Source organism: Lynx rufus, unplaced genomic scaffold (assembly GCF_022079265.1).
Source record: "Lynx rufus isolate CCGP_SWC_20201006 ecotype Redwood Valley unplaced genomic scaffold, mLynRuf1.p SCAF_4, whole genome shotgun sequence".
Classification (NCBI taxonomy): domain Eukaryota; kingdom Metazoa; phylum Chordata; class Mammalia; order Carnivora; family Felidae; genus Lynx; species Lynx rufus.
The window spans coordinates 87,011,951-87,035,980 of NW_025814856.1; the positions used below are offsets into that span (position 1 = coordinate 87,011,951).

The 24,030-nt window shown below is 36.8% G+C and overlaps 1 protein-coding gene across 6 annotated transcripts in view; it reads right to left on the minus strand.

The window, feature by feature from the left end:
• The window catches only part of CACNA2D1 (calcium voltage-gated channel auxiliary subunit alpha2delta 1), a 494,284-nt gene that overhangs the window by 106,117 nt on the left and 364,137 nt on the right, over nt 1-24,030 (minus strand). For all 6 annotated transcript variants that reach the window (XM_047096155.1, XM_047096153.1, XM_047096154.1 and 3 more), the window contains exons 8-10: nt 11,846-11,915; nt 9,664-9,714; nt 6,716-6,815 (exon numbers count right to left, since the gene is read on the minus strand). In XM_047096155.1, coding sequence (XP_046952111.1) covers nt 6,716-6,815; nt 9,664-9,714; nt 11,846-11,915 — 221 coding nt within the window. The remainder of the gene's footprint in view (nt 1-6,715; nt 6,816-9,663; nt 9,715-11,845; nt 11,916-24,030) is intronic.

Sequence of the window (24,030 nt, forward strand, 5' to 3'; positions counted from 1 at the left end):
ATGCAAGCGAAGAACCACAAGAATCTACCCCAAAAACCAAGAGCACACTTTACACACTGTGTATTAGCCACTTCGACAATACATTATATTAAAAAATAAAATAAATATATCAGATTTCACAAACAATTAGTAAATATATTTTATATTCTCCTCAAGACTCATAAATGAAGATGGCTGTGCTCCAATCCTGCCTTCTCCCTTAGAAAAGTTACTAGAACTCTGATTCTTTATAAACTTAAGGATGGTAACAGTATCGACCTCACAAGGCAGTTGTGAAGACTGAATGAGTTATGGAAAACACATAGAACAGTTCCTGCCACATAAGCAGTGTCTAAAAAAACCACCTCATGACTTGTGATTACTTGAAGGTTAATACATAAATAAGATCAACAATGAACACATATCTACCTTAGATCTTGCTCATACTGATTTTCTGAAGGGCACATCTATGGTGGGAATAATAAGCTCACTTAAAAACATTCAGTGACTTTTCAATCATGAAAATGTACTCATGATTTTTCTGAAATAATAAAATTAAGCAAAAGTATATAGTTAGTAAAAAAAAAACTCAGGGGCGCCTGGGTGGCGCAGTCGGTTAAGCGTCCGACTTCAGCCAGGTCACGATCTCGCGGTCCGTGAGTTCGAGCCCCGCGTCCGGCTCTGGGCTGATGGCTCAGAGCCTGGAGCCTGTTTCCGATTCTGTGTCTCCCTCTCTCTCTGCCCCTCCCCCGTTCATGGTCTGTCTCTCTCTGTCCCAAAAATAAATAAAAAACGTTGAAAAAAAAATTAAAAAAAAATACATTCAGATTTAAAAGAGTTTTCTTTTTGCTTTTACAATCTAATAATATTTCTATCTTAGAATTTCTAACAATTCCAATATTTTGGAGTTTTATTTAAGTATATCAGATTTTAGGTGTTGAGTTTGCTAAGTCCTTTATAGATTTTGGAAGGGGGGGTGAGGGAGAGGGGAAAATGGGTGATGGGCATTGAGGAGGGCACCTGTTGGGATGAGCACTGGGTGTGGTATGCAAGCGAAGAACCACAAGAATCTACCCCAAAAACCAAGAGCACACTTTACACACTGTGTATTAGCCACTTCGACAATACATTATATTAAAAAATAAAATAAATATATCAGATTTCACAAACAATTAGTAAATATATTTTATATTCTCCTCAAGACTCATAAATGAAGATGGCTGTGCTCCAATCCTGCCTTCTCCCTTAGAAAAGTTACTAGAACTCTGATTCTTTATAAACTTAAGGATGGTAACAGTATCGACCTCACAAGGCAGTTGTGAAGACTGAATGAGTTATGGAAAACACATAGAACAGTTCCTGCCACATAAGCAGTGTCTAAAAAAACCACCTCATGACTTGTGATTACTTGAAGGTTAATACATAAATAAGATCAACAATGAACACATATCTACCTTAGATCTTGCTCATACTGATTTTCTGAAGGGCACATCTATGGTGGGAATAATAAGCTCACTTAAAAACATTCAGTGACTTTTCAATCATGAAAATGTACTCATGATTTTTCTGAAATAATAAAATTAAGCAAAAGTATATAGTTAGTAAAAAAAAAACTCAGGGGCGCCTGGGTGGCGCAGTCGGTTAAGCGTCCGACTTCAGCCAGGTCACGATCTCGTGGTCCGTGAGTTCCAGCCCCACGTCAGGCTCTGGGCTGATGGCTCAGAGCCTGGAGCCTGTTTCCGATTCTGTGTCTCCCTCTCTCTCTGCCCCCCCCCCCCCCGTTCATGCTCTGTCTCTCTCTGTCTCAAAAATAAATAAACGTTAAAAAAATTAAAAAAAAAAAATTCAGAGTTGACAAAAATATCTCTATGGCAAATGAGGGCCACAAAGAAGGAAAGTAAATTTAACTAACTAATCTACACTAAACAAGCCAATATACAGCAGCTGAGACCAGTAATAATTTTCCCTGGAAGTAGAGTGGGAAATCATGATGGTTTCATCTTTCAAATATCTTCCTGCATTATTTGCCTCACAATTTGCATGGGTTGAGCATTTCCCAATGTCCTTCTTCTTCCCTATTTGTGAATATGTAACTGAGTATTTTCATCATTTTTAACTTGACATATTGAGATACATTATTTCCAGATCAAACACACTCCCAGTTCTTTCCACAAGCAACATATTCCATTTGCCAATAGGCATTTAGCTTACACAATTCAAGGTACACCAAGTGAGGATGCACAAGTAAGGATTTACCAAGAACTGTCAATGAACCAATAAAGTCTGCTGACCAGGCTCACAGAAACCACAGGGAAATATCTTACAATTATGTTTTTTAAGTAGTTAACAATGTTCTTTAAAGTAATACATGTTTAAGAGCCATAATATTATTACGAAAAGCAATGATCTTTAAGACTTGTCAGGCATGAAGAATCCCAATATCAATCCCATCTAAGTGATTTTATTAAGAAAAATTCAGGGCCGCCTGGGTAGCTCAGTCGGTTAAGCATCCGACTTAGGCTCAGGTCATGATCTCACGGTTCATGGGTTTGAGACCTGCATCGGGCTCTGTGTTGACAGCTTGGAGCCTGCTTCAGATTCTGTGTCTCCCTCTCTCTCTGCCCCTCCCCTGCTCATGCTCTGTCTCTAAATAAACATTAAAATAATTTTTAAAAAGAATCATTACTTGCTAGCTAAATGTTGAACACCAAAAAAATTCATTCAAAGCCATTTCTTCTGTTTAATCAGAAATCCTTTTAAAGCATATTTAATAATAGCATTGTTTAGTTTCTAGCTAAGGCAGATGCTGTTGGTGTCCCATCCGTATTTCCATGCGTGCCAACCCAAATTTAACTGGCTGAGATTTCTACAAGCCCTCTGCCTGCGTACATGTTGGCCTGGGAACATCAGAGTATTAACGTTCCTCATGAGCAATTGTTAACTATAAATACTCCAGCACATTTTCCCCATAGAAGGGTAACTCTGATTCATGTAATGTGTGCTAATTCTCAGAATTGTACAGAGGATTAAACTGTATCACTCAGAGTGGTAATGTTTGATAATCCGTCATTTTTTAGTTCTCTCTCTCTCTCTCTTTGGCTTTTCACATTTCTCTAAGCATTTCCTAGAGTCATTTTCTAAAATAAACCATTTGTCCTTGAATCCTTGTCTCAGAGACTGTTTGTGGGGAAACCCAATCTAAACTGATACTAGCAGTGGTTTTAGGAAGCAGATCCGCAGAATGGGATTGCAGAATTAAGTCACTCACCAGTCGTGTGGCAACAAAGACTCCACTAGTAACTGGCTGTACACCAGTCATAACTAGAGTCAAGAAAACCCTTCAAAGGCTGTAGCATCCACCTTGCTTGTGCTAGAATGCAAACTTGTTCTGTGTCCCTTCCAGGCACTGGGGGTCCAGGCCTATCTCCCCCACCTCACCTTCTAGCCTCTCCCAGGCTCACGTGCTCCAATCGCACCAGCTCCTTTCTACCCTTCAGATGCACAGCCGGGCTCCCCTCTTCAGGCCCTCTGCATTGGCTGTTCCCTCCGGCCAGAATGGTCTTCCCTTAGAGTGCTTCAGACAGCCTCCTCCTCGGGCCTCAGCCCGAAGCTTGCCTCCTCACAGAGCCCAGTTCTTTCTGCCCCAACAGAAGCAGCACCCGCTCTGCTTGGGGTCCCATCACCCACTTGCAGGGAACTTGCCGTTGTCCGAAATCCACCACATCCCTTTGTTTCTCCCCACTGGAGTGTGGGCTGTGTGGAAGCAGGGGACTTAGGATGAGGACATAATCTACTATGACTGCTGTCCATGTAATAATAAGAGGACACACCTGGGGCTACATCTACAGGGATGACTATCTATATAAACAGCAATACAGCAGCCATCTGGCAGCCAAGGAAGGACGCATCAGGAGACACTGACCCTGCCAGTACCTTGATCTTGGGAGTTCCAGCCTACAGAATCATGAGAAAATACATGTGAGCTCCCCAGGGTGTGGTATTCAGTTACGGCAGCCCTGGGCAACTAAAAGATCAGGTTGTACCTTACTGCACCGGAGACACACATGTGGCCCAGATGAAAAGCAGTCTCAAAAAGAGGTTTTCAGAGTTCTTGCCTAGTGGGAATATATAATCTATGAAATATCTCCAATTACCTGGAGCTCTGGTTAACAAGGGGATTACACCTGCTTCCCTGACTACTTCCCCACCCCCCCCCACCCCCACCAGGGATGCCCGTCCAGTGAAAGGAGCTGCTTTAACTTCTCCCGCCCAAGGAGTTTCAGAGACAGATCTGTTCTTCTGTGTTCAATACAAAATGATCTGACCACAAATCCCTCAATTCCGTCTCTATGAATATACCCACTTCAAATGTGAAATTCTATCCACCAGTAAACAGTCATGAAATTTCTTGCCTAAATTCTATTAATTAAAATGAAACGTGGTAACATTCATTTTGTCCTATTTTATTTGCCTCAGAGTTCAACACTCTCTAGCTATGAGTAGGAAGCTCTAATATGGTTCTTGGGAAGTGACACTTTTAAAAAAGCACATTGGTTCTCATGTTAATAAATAATACTTTGAAAATGTAACACACATAATTGTTAATACATTATTATATAACATATTACCAGTGACATTTTCCACCTAACTGGAACAAAATAACACTAAAGTTTGTATGGAACCACAAAAGACCCCAAATAGCCAGAGCAATCTTGAGCAAGAACTTGAGCCAGAGCAATCTTGAGCAAGAAAGCTAGGAAGGCCACAATCCAAGATTTCAAGATGGACTAAACGCTGCAGTAATCACAGCAGTATGGCACTGTCACAAAAACAGACACACAGATCAAAGGAACAAAACAGAGAACCCAAAAATAAACCCACACTTATATGGGCAATTAATCAACGACAATAGAGGCAAGAATATACAAGGGGAAAAAGAGTCTTCAACAAATGGTGCTGGAAAAACTGGACAGCTGTGAGCAAAAGAATGAAACTGGACCACTTTCTTAACCATACACAAAAAGAAACTCAAAGTGGATTAAAAACCTTAAAGTGAGATCTGAAATAACACAACTCCTAGAAAAAAATATAGGCAGTAATCTCTTTGATATTGGCTTTAGCAACATTTTTCTAGATAGATCTCCTCAGGCAAAGGAAAGCAAAAATAAACTATTGGAACTACATTAAAGTACAAAGCTTTTGCACAACAAAGGAAACCATCAACAAAACGAAAAAAACAACCTATTGAATGGGAGAATATATTTGCAAATGACATATCTAATAAGGGGTTAATATCCAAAATACAGAACTTGTGCAACTCAAAACTCCCCCCCCCCAAAAAAACCCACAAAATACTAAATAACCCAATTAAATAATGGGGAGAGGACCTGAATATATTTTTCCAAAGACATAGAAATGGCCAATAGACACATGAAAAGTTGCTCAACACTACTAATCATCAGGGAATGCATATCAAACCCACAAAAAGATATTGCCTTAGACCTGTCAAAATGGCTAGCATCAAAAAGACAAGAAATTCCAAGGGGTGGTTAGGATGGGGAGAAAAAGAAACCTTCACACACTATTGGTAGGAATATGAATTGATGCAGCCACTGTGGAAAACAACATGGACGTTCCTCAAAAAAAAAATTAATAAATAAAAATAGAAATACTATATGATCCAGTAATTCTACTAGGTAACCCAAAGAAAACAAAACACAATTCAAAAAGATACATGCACCCCTATGTTTACTGCAGTATTAAAATAGCCAAGACATGAATATAACCCAAAAGATAAATGTATAAAGAAAATGTGAGTTAACACACACACACACACACACACACACACACAATGGAATATGACTCAGTCATAAAAAAAATAATGAAGTCTTGACATTTGTGACGACCTAGAAGGTATCATACTAAAAGAAATGTCAAATGGGAAAGAAGAAATACTGTGTGATTTCACTTATATGTAGAATCTAAAAAACAAAACAAATGAACAAGCAGACAAAAACCATTTATTTGTTCTTAAATACAAAGAACAAACATGACTTGCCAAAAGGGAGGTGGTTGGGGGCAATGGGTAAAATAAAGTGGATTGAAAGGTACAAACTTCCAATTATAAAATAAATAGTTCACAGAGATTGAAAGTAGAGTATAGAGAATATAGGCAACAATATTGGAATAACATTGTGACAGATGGTGATTATACTTATCATGATGAGCACTGAGTAATGTATAGAACTGTTGAATCAATACGTTGTATACCTGAAAATAATATAACATTGCATCTTAATTTTACTTCAATTAAAAAAAGCATAATACATTATGGATGTGTCCAGTGTGAAAAATGAGTATTAAAATGGATAGAAAATTGCCATCTAATTATACTATCAAGTTACTACTTATTAGAGTTACATTGATATCAGTGGATACAGGGGTTCATTTCATGTCACCTGTTTCAGCTCCTGTGAGTGAACGAGAATAACTGTAGTGTTTTTTTCTTCATATTACTTCAATTACTTCACTCACGGGGAAAGCCTTAGACATTTGACTTTGGCATGAAAATACAGGAGAATTAGTAACAAGATAGGACAGCTCATAAGATGGTGCTAAAATATAGATCAGAAATATCTCAGCCTATCAATGATAAAACACTATGAAGTATTTAAAACCAGGGGAAGATAGAAATTGCAGAATTAGTTCAGCAAAAATGCAGTCATCTTATACTTACTGAAGCTACATTCACGAAATCGTCATCTGAGAGGGTTTCCAACATTTCGGAGACAGATGTGCGGATCAATTTAAGTGTCAACCCACTAACACTTCCACTCCTATAAAGAAATGGGTGTGTGCGTGTTAATGACCACATATTTAAGCAACACCAGACATCCCGAGGAAAGGAGACTTTTGCACTAACTCTAGGTCACCTATATAATATTTAAATTATTTTGCCTGTAAAAATTCGTACTAATGAAAGTCACCTTTTTGATAGAGTAGAAATAAATTATAAAAAAATTTTGTCTTTCTTTCCCATCAGCATCAGAACATATATGTTTCTAACTACAATGCTAAAAATTGTACGTCCAGGGACAATTTTAGGAAACAAGGGATACTCATAGAACATTTACTTATTCAGGAAAAACATACTACCAGCTCTGTTATCCAAGTTAGAAGGGGTTTCATCTTTTATTTTTCTTGTCAGTACACATTCTATGATTCTAGGTGATCTCATCTAATTCTAAGACTCATCTCTAGGCAATTAACTCTTACTTCTACATGTCTAGAGCCCTGGTTTTCCCCACTTTTAGACCTCCGGCTGTTTATTAAACAACTACAGATTCTATGTTCAAAAAGGCAAATTACACCCAGACATACTTTTTTCCTATTAATGTTCTTGGAACCAACCAGGCTGCATTTCAGTCATCCAATTTCCTCCTGTCTTTCAACCCTCCTTTTTCATTCCACTTCACAGTTGCCATGGAAGTGGCTTCCTCTCCATCTTCTCTCCACTCAGCCTCAAGTGCTTCTTACCAGAAGCCCCTGAGCTTGGATAACAGCCACTCTATCCAGCTTAGTCTCTTCTCCTCCCCATGCAATTCTGGCAATATACCTCTACCTAATACTGTTAATAGCTCATAGTTAACTAGTAACTACTCAACAGTCATGTAGCTCTGTATTCAAAAACTTTCACAATCTTTCTCTCTTTCTTCCATCGGCTCAAAAGAGTTCCCCCAGATGTTCTCACCTAGGCCACTTTGCTCATGTCAATTGTTTTACTAGAAATTCCATTCTCTTTCCTCTCCTCTCCGATGCCTACCTTATGAAATCTTAGCCCTAAACATTCTAATTTTATCTCCACAATGAAGTCTTCCCTGACACTTTAAATCAAAGTGTTCTTTCCTATGGACTTCTAGTGCTGTGTCATACTTTGTATCTATTACTTTCTACAATTATTTTAGTTACTTGGGAATAGGGTTTAGTTTCACTAATACATTTGAAGTATCTTTGAGAGACACCTTCATCATATTTGTCTCTATATTATCATATTATATACAGGAGACCTTCCATACCTGTCTGTTGAAATAGTCCTTAAAAATGGTATTTCAACTTCATATGTATTTTTAATTTTGGGATATGCACGTAGGTTCTAAAGATTTTAATATGAAAAATTATTTCTGAAGATTATCATATATCCAATAAGATTAAAATATATTGAATTAGCATTTAGATTTATACTTAGGAAGAATATCAGGATTACCATATGATATAAACTGCATAATAATTTAATTAAAATAAGTTCTGATTTAAATATATCATAAGAAATGAAATGAGAATTGACATGTTAGTTACACTTACTAAATTCATTTCACCTTCTCTTTCTCAGGATAGGTGATAGGGTTTTAACTTGTTTACTTCAGATCATTTTTTAAAATGGTTTTAAAATGTTGATACTAGCTTGTAATATGCATTTAGATGCCTACAAAACCTTGGATTCTTTTTTTTCCAGTGTGGCAAAGAACATAAGAAGATACAACTTTTACTCAAGGAAAAAAAAGCATTTTATACCCCATGTTTTTAATTTCTTGGCATTGCCCTTAAAAACTAAATATTTGGGGGGCGCCTGGGTGGTGCAGTCGGTTGAGCGTCCGACTTCAGCCAGGTCACGATCTCACGGTCCGTGAGTTCGAGCCCCGCGTCAGGCTCTGGGCTGATGGCTCGGAGCCTGGAGCCTGTTTCCGATTCTGTGTCTCCCTCTCTCTCTGCCCCTCCCCCGTTCATGCTCTGTCTCTCTCTGTCCCAAAAATAAATAAAAACGTTGAAAAAAAAATTTAAAAAAAAACTAAATATTTGGGGCACCTAAGTGGCTCAGTTGGTTAAGCATCCACCTCTTGGTTTCCGCTCAGGCCACAATTTCACAGTTCATGGGTTCAAGCCCTGTGACAGGCTCCGTGCTGTCAGTGTGGATTCTCTTGGGGTTTTCTCTCTCCCGCTTTCTCTGCTCCCCCCTCTCCACTTCAAAATAAATAAAGTTAAAAACAATAAAAATTTTCAACATTCCACAATTTTATCTTAAATCTTATTAGAAGATTACACACACAAAGCCCTTAACTTGAAGCAGTGAAAAAAATAAATAAAATGATCAATATAAACACTCCTGGAATTCTTTCCTGTATATCAGCATTCCCCTTGAAAAAGTCACACTATTGGTGCTTAATACATTTAATATTTATCTATTTTGTGTCCAAGTCCCTACAAGTTATTTGAATTATTAATGACTAAGTGTCAACTAAATGGTTCTATTTTGTGTGTGTGTGTGTGTGTGTGTGTGTGTGTGTGTGTGTGTAGCAGGAACTGCTAAGTTTTAGCAACCACATACTTTAAAACTTTTTAAGATACAACGCAAAAAATTGGAAGCAAATGAATAATTTTTCAAAAAGCTCAGGCTTGAGGACTATGCCATAATTTTCAATTCCAATATAGATGCTCCCTATTTTCAATAGGAGAATATTTATTTTGTTATTGTCTTAATGTGGCTTCTTTGTCTGGATATAAAAGTCATCCTAATTGTTCTTCATCATTTTTTTGACCCAACCCATTTCTCAGTACCAACATGCTACTGTTATCTACAGATCCTCCCTATATTTTCAGTATATAAATATAAAATGGTTCACTACTCACACATCAACCAGAATAAGCATGTCTTTAGGTGATGCAGCTCCTTGGATGTACCTGAAACAAATACCATAGGAATATTTTCTTCTCTTGAAAAATATTAAATATTAATATGCTTTGATTTGATATTTACTGATTTCTTAGTTGTGCTGGTTTCCAAGCAAGGCCCTACTTCCATCCTATCTGAGTAGACAATGTGCTTGCATTCACAATTCTACAATGTCGACTTTATAAAAGCTATATTTAACATAATAGAGATGTCAGAAGCCTAATATTTAAAGTATGTTTTACAGACAGAACAAAAGATAAAGTGATGTGTTCTAATATCAGAAACAAAATAAACTCTTGGATATGAAAAACCTCTATCTATCTATGCCTCCTAAATTCCATTTTGTTGGCCATGAGTTTGAAAACTCACTCTAAGGAATAAGGTTACATCTTATTTTCAATGCAAAAAATAAACACAGAAATAGCTAAGTGTTCTAGGAATACAAAAGAAGCAACTATCAACGGAAAATAAATACAAAGTAATTCAAGACAGAGTAACATATAATACCATTACCAAGAATTTCAAGTGGTGGCTCTCAAATTTTACAGTGTCTAAGAATCACCTGGAGAGCTAGTTCAAAATGCTGATTCTCACAATGAACCTGAGCCCTACAAATTCACAAGGTCTGCATATTAAAGCAAGTCTAGGAGAGATCTATTCAAAGAGTTCAGTGACTGCAGAGGAATTAACTTAACTGCAAGCAGATGATGTCCAAAGATTATACTGTCTGGCCCCAGAATGATGAGGAGGGAGAAGGGGACCTGACTTACCAAATAGTAACAGCTGAACCTGAACTCAACCTTTTAGTTACCTCTAAGGCCTCTATGCCCATGACTAAATGTAACTTCTCAGAAGCCTGCTGAAAAACCTGCCAATTCGTTTTCAGAGAACATCCAATATTCAAGACTATGTGTTCATGAAACAGTTTATAACATGTACTCCAGTCTGTTTCTCTGCAAGAAGGTAAAGGGAGCAGGTCTGCCAGGATATTCCAAAGAAAGGCAAATCTAATTCATGTCTAGCATTTTAAACAGTCCTGGCATGCTTCTCATGGGAAGATGAGAAAACAGGATATTGTCTGCCTTTTCAGGTTGGCACCTTGCTTCTAAGTCTCCCCACAAAACAACAGGTTCCTGAACCCACTCTATGTGATGTCATAGTCTCGGCTTTCCTTCAACAACCCATAGATCCACAGCCACCACACCTGGAGAAATATTAACAGGAATATTATATGGATTAATGATAATATCTGGTACTATTACAAATGGTAGGCCTTCATGTAAATTGCTACTGGGATGTTTAACAGGACATTTTAAAAGTCTTAAATGAATTTCTTTGAATCAACTATTGTGCATCTTGGAATTTGTTTAAATGCTAGAAAGAAGTTAGCAATAATCTAAATAACCAATAGTAAAGGATTTTTAACAATGTTAAGCATGTCTCTTGTGTGTAAGCACTTATAGGTATTGATATGAAAGAGTAGATTACGATGCAATTTATTGTATAAAATGTGAACTCACAAAAAAAGATATGTCCACACATTAAATAACACTTTTAAAAAATAGAAATAAAATGCACAAGTTTAATAGTTGTTTCCCAGGGAATGCAATTATGAGTTATTGGGTATTTTTTGAGATACACGTTAGGAGAATGAGTTGCTTTAGTGAGGAACAAAAAAGGCTTCCTTTTGTGAAAATGAAACCTAAGCTATGTGACCATAACTAGGGGCAGCTTTTACCTTGGGACCAGTTCTCATTAGTTCACTGCCAGAGGCAATCTACCTTCTACTCTATCTAGACACTTCGTTAGAGCTCTACTCCAAGTAAGCTGAGTGCTTTTCAATAGAAAATCCCCACCAGCTAAAAGAGATTTAGAGACGACATTGAATGTAAAACTTAAAACTAGTCCATTTGAAATCATTTAAACACTTTTCATTATTGTTGCTCATTTGAACTCATCTTCATTGAGCTTTCACTGTATTTACTTATTAGAAGAGAAAAAAAAAATACACCAGAGCTCTGTAAAACAATTAGACAATATTCATTCATTTAAAATGGAAAGATTCAACTTTTTCACATGCAACAAGTGTAACCTTCTTTTGTCTAGGTCATCTTTCCATGACTACCTAAAAATCCTTACCATGGTCTTCTGCGTACATCATAAAGATCAATCTTGTTTGGAGTTCTACTGTTATCAACCCATGGAGAAGCTAAAAGAGAGAAATTAAATTAAAAACAGAAAAATTAAATCAAAATATTAGCTATCATCTAAAAGATATTTTGAAAAGTCGCAAAACACCTTTCACACTGTCCACTCTTAAATGTTATGAGCAATGTTAAAATGAGAGATAAAATCCTTATGCCCTTAGTCTTTTTTAAAATGGAAAACAACACAGCAATATTAAAGTTAACATGTCAATTTTCCTTTTTCACATTATTTCATAAATAACTTGTAGACAAAGGGATTTCCTGGATGTAACTTACATGTTTACCATGTGTCCAGAGGTTATACATTTTATTTCTCCTCTACTAACACAAAAATTTACCTTAAAAGAAAAATTATTTGCCACAGATGGAACTGTACTTCCAATTATTTGATCTTTATATTTTCATTCAATGCTATACTATCTTGATCTATAAAAGATAGTTGTTTTCCTGTATTGTTATTTATATAATAGCATAATTTTTTAAATATATTTTTTGATGTTTATTTTATTTTTGAGAGAGAGAGAGAGAGAGAGAGAGAGAGTGAGCAAACATGAGCAGGACAGAGGCAGAGATAGGGGGAGACACAAAATCTGAAGGTTCCAGGCTCTGAGCTGTCAGCACAGAGCCCAACACGGAGTTCGAACTCACAAGATCATGACCTGGATTGAAGTCGGACACTTAACCAACTAAGCCACCCAGGCACCCCAAGAGCATAAATTTTTAACCTTATTACTCACATATTTGATAATGGCCAGAATGTTTGAGATTATAATTAAAAGGTTAAATGAGAATTAAAATAAATCCATGAAAAACTATTTTCCTTAAATTTATTTGATTGATTCAGGTAAAATTCAAGAATCTTCTGCCAGTTTCGGAGACTTTACCATTTTGCAGCTGTCAGAAGAAAAAGAAACATTGTCTAACTGCATTGATTTTTTACCTATAATTAATTTACACTTACTCTAAGTCTGTACTTTAATTAAACTTAAATGCTTTACACACAAACAAACTTAGACCTAATGGAGAATAATAAACACTAATAAATCAGATGACAATTTTATGCTGAAGAGGTCCTCTCCTTGAACACATGACTCTTATGAAAATTTCTATTGTACATGACTTATGCCCTCGAATCTATTTTGCCCTCATCTTTATTTAAAACTATGGAAATTATGACAAACTTGACTGTGAATCAGGTTTATTAGCCAAACAAGATAATATGGCCAATCAGGATATGTCAAAAAAAACAAAACAAGACAAACAAAAAACATACTTCTCAGTCTTTCCTTGACTAAGAAATTTCTTTCTCCTGGGCGACTATATTAGAAAATGACTTCTATCAATCAGTTTAAATATAGCACTACTCTAACAACCATTTACAATGTAGTCAATGCAACTGAAATGATAAGTTTACTTTCATTCCTGCAATCTGCACTTGCAAAAACTTAAAGCCACTGAGATCACATTTCACTTTGTTTTTCTTTTTGTGGTAGCACTGGAATAAAGCAATAAGCATGCTGGGAGACATGCCAGTTCATTTTCAAGTATTCCTCTATAATATGTGACTCCCCAAGCTGAGGGTCATCGTGGTAACTACAAATTTAAATGAATGATATCCTTTCAGTACAATGCTGTGCTGGTTATACATTTACTGCCTCTCAGATTTAAATTCACCCATTTATCTTACTCTATAAAACCGGATCTGGGCTCTTTAAATATTTTTCTTTTATCAATGAACTCAATTTTAAGCTTTGTCAGCAGAAGATGAAAGAGAGACACTCAATGAGAAAGGGGATTTTGCTTCCTGCTGCTGATTTGTTTCCTCAAAGGCTCTTGGGACCTATGAAGCTCTCCTGATTTCTGGCTCCTGCATGTTCTCCAGCAAACAAGTGGCCAGCAGCACCCCCTGACGATTTCTGTAATGGAGTGCCTTCGATGACACATTTAGAACCATACAGGGTGAATTATCAGCAAACCATTCCAGCATGACACTGTAGCAACTTTTCGGTCATTTGGTGGGCGGTGACTATGTCTTCTATAAGAAGATCGGGATCTCGGTCCAGAGGCACTGAGACTGAGGTTGCTTCCTTGGGCTCTCTATCCCAAATCTAGGGGTAGCTGTTCTTACATATTACATTAAGTAATACTATACCTGGTATTCCTGTATTATTCAGAGTAATCTCTACTTCTGGCTAATCCCCTATGACTCCAATCCCTGTTATAAGTAACACTTCTTTAAAAATAAGTAAGTAAATAAATAAATAAATAACTTAAAAAATAAAAAAAAAACTAACTTTCCCATTCAAAATACTGTTTTCTCTCTCCTGATTGGATTCTGCCTGTTACAAATGATTGGGTGAGAAAACAGAAGGGAGAAAAGGCCACAACAACCACCATGAGTTGGAAGTGGTTAAATAATGAATTTGATAAGTGACTTAATGAAACGGTATTTGAAAGTCAGGTATAACTTCGACTTCTGAATTCTTTGCCGATGACATCTAGAATTTCTGCTTTCACTGTAACTGCTAATTGAAATTAACTGTGATATGTAGTACAATGCTCCATAAAATTGAGATTTTTCTTTAAAGACAGATAAAAGGTTTGCAATTTACAGTATGAGCCAGCCCATTACATTTTAATATGGTCTATATCTAAAAATATTAATAGTATTCTCTTACAAGTCTTCTGAGATATTTACTATTAGGAAATAACCCTTTATTATACCAAATTAGGATATTTATATTATGGTAAAATTAAACATCGTGCTTTTTTCTGTGATATTACTAATTAATTCATTGTAAAATCCATTGTGGCATTTAAGTGGTACATTATTTATAGAGGCTTAGAATTATGGAAGGTCAAATAGTAAAAAGGATAATAACCATATACTGAAATTCCCGGAAATAATCAGTTTCTTAATGATGCATAATGAAAGCCACCTGTTTTGAGAGGAAATTGGAGCTTCTAAAGTCCCTGTAAAAAGCACAATGGTATTCATTTTATATGTCTCTCTTGCTTTCCACTAAAATTTTGGGAAGACAGGAGAAAGGAGTCGAGTCCAAAAAGGGGACATTTTCCTGAATGTCATCATTAATGGTGTTAATAGCCACTTATGAGAATGTTTTCTCCAATCAAAAATGAACTAGGGGATGTCTTTGACAAATCTACTAGACTACAATTCCATTTCACATGATATTTAGAGTGTGTTATGCTGGTTACTGAATCACTGATTTTAAAAGGTATTTAAGTGCACAATTACTCAGAATACTGAAATAAATCTTAGAGAAATATTCCTGAGAAAGTAGAGCCAGTTTCTAGTTCATACACTCCAAAAATAATATGAGAGTGTGGTTTTTCATTTCAGCTGCTAGGAAATAATATAGCCCATAATGATGAATTGAGGGCTAATTCTCTTGGTAGATACACCATTTCAAATGATAGCTAATTGGATTTCCAATTAACAAGTTCAGATGCATTTTTCCAATTCTAACAGATGTCACATTTTCGATCACATGAAATGAAAAAAGTAAACTTCACATACTCAAAAATACCTTTAAACCCACCCTGGTCCTACTGGCTGGATCTAGTTGGTATTATGTGGATCATTATTTTAAGCTTGCCTTAATCACCTTTTATGGATTACTCGCAATGGATCTAACTTGTAAACTATGATAACAAATTTGGACTGTTTTTAAGCCAGAATTAATTCAGCAAGAGGGAGCTGTGTAGCTCGCAAAATTTCCAAGAATCTGAATGTTGCTGCCCAAATACTACTGTCTTAGAAGGAATCTCCACATTCCCTAATTCATATCATGGCTCTCACATCAAAATCCAGGATGAGTCTCATTATCAGAGTGAGGGTTACTGACCCACACAGAGATGCCAGAGAATCTAGAAAGGCAAATAGCTGGCCTTTCCAGATTCTGAGTTATGAGACATGCTCTGCTCTCCAGTAAAACTTATCATCTAGGAAATACCCAAAACATGGAAAAAGGATTCTCTCTCAGTTACGGTAACACAAAATAACTTAATGAACATTTCAAATCTGCTTATCGGCACAGTTTATTTCCACTCACATAACAGTCTAAGTAAAATATTACTAGCCTCAGAGGCAGAGATTCCACTTCAAGATGTTATTCAATGACCTATAGCTGGGGATGCTTTTGCCTTCTTGAGCACTTGGTTTCCAAGTCACTTAGGAAGCGTGGAGAAGGCATGCTCAAGTCACAATCTCAGGCTGTGACTTGCACTCATGTACTGCTGGTGCCGCATAGATACAGAGGAGGTCTGACAAGTAGACTCTCTGGGTAGGCACCCATTTCCAAAAGCAAAATTTCACAATGCAATGCAGGTACCTAACTCTGGTAGGTGGCTGGCAGCCTTGGCCTTTGGTACAGATGGACGACTAAATCAGGAGTAATATCAAATTTTCTGTTTTCAGCAATGTTTCAAGTAAGCCACCTTTAAAATGAGACACAGGAGGAAGGGCTAAATTCAGAACCCCGTAAATCCTTAAAAGATGTTGGACTTAAGAACAATTTCCAGACTAAACCTTAGAACTGGGATTGCTTGTACAAGAAACTCACCGGAATAAAGTGAGTAGAAAACAATTCCATGTTGTTTTTGAGGTTGTTTTTGTTACCAAGGAAATCACAAGCCCAGTCTGCACAAATGTGGTCATTGTTGTGAAGCTGAAAAGTGATTTTGGGGCTCTAAACCTGCTGCGTAAACAAGATAGGAAAGCTGTTTAGCCCCAGGCACATCCTTCTTCAGATGTGGCAGAGATGGTTATAGACAGAAGGGTTCCTCCCACAGAATACTACCAGGAGCAAGCAGCTGAGTTAACCAAAAATTTCTCTTTATCCAAGAGTAAGCAATCTTTGTTTCTTACTTGAGGAACTGTAATACATACATACCACAGAGCTGTGAGTGCTCTGTATTTTCTATCTTTCTTCAAATGGCAATTTTTATTCTGGTCATCCAGGAGACAGTATCATTACATTTAAGAAACGTGGGTAATAATGGCAATAGGGCAGAGAAAGTAACTGGTATTCTGCTGTATGACAGTTAAATTAGGAAAAGTCACATCCACGTGATGGAGAGAAATGCACATTATCAGAGATCGTGGATTTTTATCTGGATTTACTAACTTGTTGGGTGGGACTGGATCATGTTCTACACAAAGATGGTGAGTGCGTACTATGTGTGGGGAAAAAAATGTGTGCACAGATACTCGGATTACCCGAGGAACAGCGTGTGACAGGACGTTACGACACTTTTTTTTTTTCTCCATCCTAATAACAGTACCCCCTAAGTTTTAGGTGATTACCTACTAGAGACTCTATTTCTCAGTCTCTATTGCCACAATGGGGCCACGTGATGAAATTCAACAGCATGTGAGAAGTGATTGATGTACAACGTTTTGGTCAAGCTGTTTGTCTTCCACTAAATTTTCCCTTTTTCATCTGAACCGTGACTATGGTCCTGTTGGTCCAGTTAGGGTCATACAGATGAGGACAATAACTGAAGGAATGGCACACAGATGGAACCACAGTTGCTGAAGACCTCACGGACCCCTAGGGTTGGTTAGGGTAACTTAACCAACTAATCTACCTATTGGGTAAGAGTTTTACCTGAGAGAAATATGTATAATCTCTGTCATGTTAGCCATTGTTTAAGTAACTGAATCAATCATGTGACTGGTTATAACTTTTCCTGGTTACACAGACCTGAGTCAAGTTTTTGTTTTATTTTTAAGAGTATTTATTGATTTATTTATTTAGAGAGATAGGGAGAGAGAGAGAGGTATTGATTGATTCCCAAGCATCCTCCGTGCTGACAGTGCAGACCGTGAACTGAATGAGCCACCCTGGTGCCCCAGATCTCAGTCAAGTTTTAAAGCCCGGAGAACATATGGGAAGTAAAAGCTTCATAGAGTGTTTGAAACTTGCACTGTTTTTTCTTACATTCCTCTATCTTCTTAGGAGAGCATCATTTTGCCTTTGGGGACACTGCTTATAGCTTTATAATATTTATATTACTAGAATCCAGTTAATTCTAGTAATCAGAGGAAGAGTTCATCCTTTTATCTTCTCTTTACAATAGCCTTGGCTGATTGGAAACAGCCTAATGTAGAACTTCACAAATGAGTTTTGCAGCTAGTCTACCTAGATTTTTCACTGGCTAAAGTACTTAACCTGTTGTCAATAAAATGAGAATAATAATTCCTATTTCCCACTTCCAAGGGTTAGAGTTAAGATTCAATGATATACACACACCAACACTTAGAATTGAACTGGCATGTAATAAGCAATCCATTGTGGATATCAGAAAAACAGTATCACTGAGTCCCTGGACGAGCTTATTATAGAGGGATTTTTAAAACAGATTATTATAGAGGTGCCTGGGTGGCTCAGTTGGTTGAGTGTTTAACTTGTGATTTCAGTTCAGATCATGATCCCAAGGGTCATGGGATTGAGCTCAGCGTAGAGCCTACTTGAGATTCTCCCTCTCTCTCTCTCTCTCTCTCTCTCTCTCTACCTCTCTCTGCTCTCACTCTCTAATAAAAAAAAAAAAAAGAACGGACAATCTCTTTTAAAAAATAAAATAGATTATTTTAAGATGTGCTTAGATTTTAACTGCTTACAAACACATTCCTAGCACTAACCCTAGGACTACAGCTCGAAATGTCATACCATTTCCCCATCCTACTCCCTCCCCAATGATGCAGGCTGCTGTCAATAAAATTGCCTGGGAATCTAAAAACTGACTACCTGAGGTCACCCCAGAAACCCTTTATAGAACACTGGCTTAGGTTAAGAGAGTAGGGTGAGAAAGGTGTACAGGCAGGGGCCTGGATAATTGCAACACTATGCTTCTTGCCACTTTCCATCTGTCTTTTGTCTTTGTTTCATTTTATTTAGAAACTAAAGTCTCTTAAGTTCTATTCTGACACTTGTTTTTCAGTCCTAGTACCTGTCCTCTCAACCTGTTTATCCAGCTTAATTTCACAAATACTATTCATGACACACAAGGCTCTGTGTTAGGTGATGTGGGGAGTATACACCTAGCCACACAGCCATCTCTATTACTGGCACCGCAATACCTTTTAAAACATATGCAAAATAAATTCCGAAGTAAGATAAAATTTAATAGCTTTTATAACATAGACAAAAAACAAGTTCTCTGAGAGAACAAAGTAAAGAAAGATGGCTTTTGGGAAAGCCTTCATGTGAAAGGTGGTGCTTATATTCTGTTTTAAATGATTGATAAGACGCACATGACCAGAGATGAAGTTCTAGCATCAAAGCCCAAAGAGAATGAAGAGGTAGATTGTAGAAACTAAAATAAAGATTAAACACACAAAAGGAGAAAAAAGGGCAACCTAACAGTGCATGATCAAGACTCAACTGCGTAGTAAGTAAAACTGGAGACGGAGATTGGGTTAGCGTCTTTGAATGATCCAGATAACTTGTTGAAAAATTTATCAGCTATCTCTTTGCAATTCATTTTAATTTAACATGTTTATAACTTTCTCTCTCACCTGTGAGGTCCTCCAGAGCAAAATCCACTGTTGTTAGTATGTGAATTCTTGGGATACCTTGTTTCTTCAGAAACAGGACTCTTGCTTGTTCTCACCACGTTTTCCCCTTCCAACCCATACTTGACTGTATTGACTCATTAATGAAACAGTTTAGGATTTTAATTTAGTTTCTGAGCAATGAGACTTGACGTTCAGATGGTATCACTATTTTGGCTTCAGTGTGCCTTTGATGTCACCACGGTAATATGCCCAGGACATTTCTCTCACTTAGAGACAGCCAGCAGTAGCTCACATACAGATACAATGTATTATAGCCAAGGATAAGTCACTGCAGTTTTAAAATAAAAGCACTTATTACAAAGTGATTTTTGCTGGTAATTCTACACATGCCAGGTAACCTACATAAAACATTTTCATTTAACATAAAGGACTATTTGTCAGCAGGAGCAGCAGAGAGCAAGGATAAATTAAGAGGTGGAAGTGGAATATTCAAGAAAGTAAATGGTACACAAAGACTTAATCATTCAGCTGTCCCAACAGTAGTTATTAGCTATAGCTCAGAAATTCGCTCGAAAACAGTAAGTTCTATCGAGAAAAACATCAGGATTTACTGAAAAATGATTTCAGTTATGTACTACATACAGAAAAATGTGAACTTGGATGGAGAAAAAGTTTCTCATTTTGTAAGCTTAACAAATCCAATTGGGTAATATTGATATATTTATAAAATAAAAAAAATAAATCGTGATTCTACAAGAACAAGTTGCCTGTTTATGTAAATCAAAAATCTTAATGTTGGTGATGTATTTTAAGCTTTTTTTTTTTAATTCGGTACACCTAAGAGAAGTGCTTAAAAAAGTATGTGAATTTTTGACAAATATATTAATTTTTATCAATAAAATAGAGTGAACATAAAATGAATTACGTAGCAAAGATGTTTCTATGTGTATGAAAATGGAAGGCATAAGGTATAGAAATTTAAAAGAAAAAGGAACAGAATGAGAGCGATCTTTTGGAAGTTAAAAAGAACTGAAGCTTTTTAGTAATACTTATTCACACATTTCATATGTAGTGTTGTCCACATCCAATCAGTCTCCACTTTCATATTAGCATCCTATTTAACCACTCTTTCCTGTCAACAATAAAACAAATCACTTAATGAATTTAAGCATGACTGGATCCATAGGTGATTACAAAGCGAAAAAGTATTACAACCCGTATCTGTGAAAAATAAGACAGTTTTAGTTACGAGATGAGGTTGTACAAAAGGCAACAAAAATAAGGCTACTGAATCATCTCTATAAATGAGGGTCATTTGAGAATTTCAAAATAGTATTTTTTTTAAGTTTATTTTTATTCATTTTGAGAGAGAGCAGGGAGCATGAGCAGGGGAGGAGCAGAGAGAGAGAGAGAGAGAGAGAAAATCCAAAGCAGGCTCTGAGCTGTTAGCTGTCAGCAAGGACACAGGCCTCGATCTCATGAAACTGAGATCATGACCTGAGCTGAAATCAAGAGTTGGACCCTTAAAAGACTAAGCCACCTAGGTGCCCCAAGAATTTCACAATATTAGTGTGTGTGTGTGAGCACCTGTATTTTACTGTTCTAAATCAAACTTACCACTGTACTCCCCAAATAAAAATACTTGTGGTATTTTATTTCAGCACCCTGTGCCAATGTTCTCATCTCCACTCAAACTAAAAATTATAGTCAACTTACACCTTATATTCACCACTAAACTCATTTATTCTTTTTTATTGACATATAATTCAGAGACAACAATGTGGTAATTTGATACACTTGTATGATGGTGTTATGCTAAGTGAAAAAATTCATACAAAGAAAGACAAATGCTATATGATCTCATTCATATGTGAAGAAGCCAAGCTCACAGAGAGAATTGCCAGAGGCTTGGGAGGGGGGAGTGGCAGGAAAAATGGGGAGATGTTGGTCAAAGGGTCAAATTTCCAATAAGAAGATGAAGAAATTCTGGGGATCTAATGTACAAAATGATGATTATAGATAATAATATTATATACTTGAAAGTCACTAAGAAACTGCATCTTCAATGTTCTCACCACAAAAAACTAAGTGTTTCTCCTTCCAATCAGAATAAACACTGCTTTACCTATAGTATTCCACTGCTCACAATGTCTCTGCTATTTTCCCACACATTAAATCCCAGACAAACTATTCTGACATTCAGGGCCACATAATTTGCCATTAATAAACCTTTTGATTTAATATCATTCTTCTTCTGTGACAAACTATTAGATTAACTAGGCTTGCTAGCCTCTGACAACACTTGTTCATTTCCTTGTTTTTCACTTTGTGTCTTTTTTCCTTCTAATTAGCCTTTGCCTTGTCTTCTTCAACTTGATTTTTCAGTCCGTAGTTCATAAACCAAACCTAGTCCATAACTCTAGTCAATAATTACCTTGTCTTTTTCCGAACTCCTACAGGCAATCTATTGTTACAGCTGCTCTAATTTATTTGGCATTTAATCATTTAATGATTTGTATTGTAATCAAAATTTCAAGATGTATAAATTTTGACTTCCTAGTTGAATTAAAACTTCCTACAGATCAGAAACGACCCAGTCTTTTAAAACACACATTTGCAAAGAGTAACCGTATCAGAAATGTTTTTGTCCCCAGTACCTTTTCCTTTCTTACCTTGTACAGCTTCTGCTTTTTAGCTGCCTACATGACCATCTTGAAGGTAAGTGTATCCATGAGACCACTGAATTCTGGCCAATGTCCCACAAGGGGAAAGGTTCTATGTAAAGTCCAGCAAGTACAAGTAAAAAGAGGGAGGGGGCACCTGGGTGGCTCAGTTAGTTAAGTTTCCAGCTCTTGATTTTGTCTCAGGTCATGATCACACAGTATGTGAGTTTGAGCCCTGCATGGGACCTCTGTGCTGACAGTGTGGAGCCTGCTTGGGGGATTCTCTGTCTCTCTCTAAAAAAAAAAAAAAAAAAAGGAAAGAAAGAAAGAAAGAGAAAAAGGAATAAAGAAAACATTAAACATTGTCCCTTAAAAAAGAGCACAATTAACACTGGTGGGCCTGAGGCTGAGGCCGTATTCCGATGACAGAGAATTAAAACAGGAATTTAACAGGAATTAAAACCCCTTATTTGTGAAGCTTCCCTATCAGCCCCCATCTATACAACTGATCGATACTCCCTGACTTAAGTAAAAAAAAAACTTCCATAGTGTAAAATCAAATTTTTTTTTGTAGTTGGTTATATTCCTCATACACTGGATTTTAATAACTATTAGCATGAAAAAAAAATAGTGTAGTCACTTCCATTTAAAATTTGTTTACACAGAGGTGCCTGGGTAGCTCAGTCGGTTAAGCATCCGACTTAGTTCAGTTCATGTTCTCCTGGTTCATGGGCTCCAGTCCCTCATCAGGCTCTGAGCCATCAGCCTGGAGTCTCCTTCGGATTCTGTGTCTCCCTCTCTCTCTGTCCCGCCCCCCACTTGTGCACATGCGGGTGCGCTCTCTCTGTCAAAAATAAATAAACATTTAAAGTTTGTTTATATAGTCATCAGCAAACATAATACATTTAGTTAAACCCTACTTCCATTCACAAATATCAAAGTAAAAAAGTAAAAAAAAAAAAAAAAAAGGAATTTTGAAAAAGATAATTGCTCATGGAAAGCAGGACTTCTATAAATACTATAAATGTCAAGGCTCCAATGCTATCCCATTTTCCTCAAATTGGCCAGAAACCTATCAAATGCCACCTTCATAATTAACCAAAAAGAAAACAAGTATTCTTTGGACTACACTGTCAGCTGCTATTTGATGCTTAAAATATTTTTGAGCTATTTTTCTCAAAGTAGTAAGCAACGCAGGGACAACTGACCATCCATATACTTCATACACAAGTTCTTTTGCATTGCATTCTGGCAAAAATCTACGCAGATATAACAACAAAGAGTCTTCTCCCAGAGGTATATTTAACACGCACTGAACCTATAATAGGTCCCATTACTGTAATCCCATGGTTTTGCTGTGAACAAATGATGGAGGGAAGAGAAAGAACATGTGTTTAATAAGACATTAAGAAAATGTCATATGAAAATGAGTAGATTTTTAAAAAAAATTTTAACATTCATTTATTTCTGAGAGAGAGACAGAGAGAGCATGAGTGGGGGGAGGAGCAGAGAGAGAGGGAGAGACAGAATCTGAAGCAGGTTCCAGGCTCTGAGCTGTCAGCACAGAGCCGGATGTGGGGCTCGAACTTGTGAACTGCAAAATCATGACCTGAGCCAAAGTCGGATGCCCGACTGACTGAGCCACTCAGGCGCCCCCAAATGAGTAGATTTTTAGTTTATCTCTCTCTCTCTCTGTTTTTTTTTTTTTTTTGCAAATACAACGAATTATCTAAAAAAAAAAAAAAAAAAGAGTAAGTATTGCCTCCATTGGCATTTCAGTGAGCCACTAACTCCTAATTACAATCCCACTTACATCAGGAATTAGAACAATTTCAGGAGATACTAACAGGTAAATGAATAATTTGTACCTACGTTTTTATGATGGGTAAAAATTCACAATGTTGATAGCTC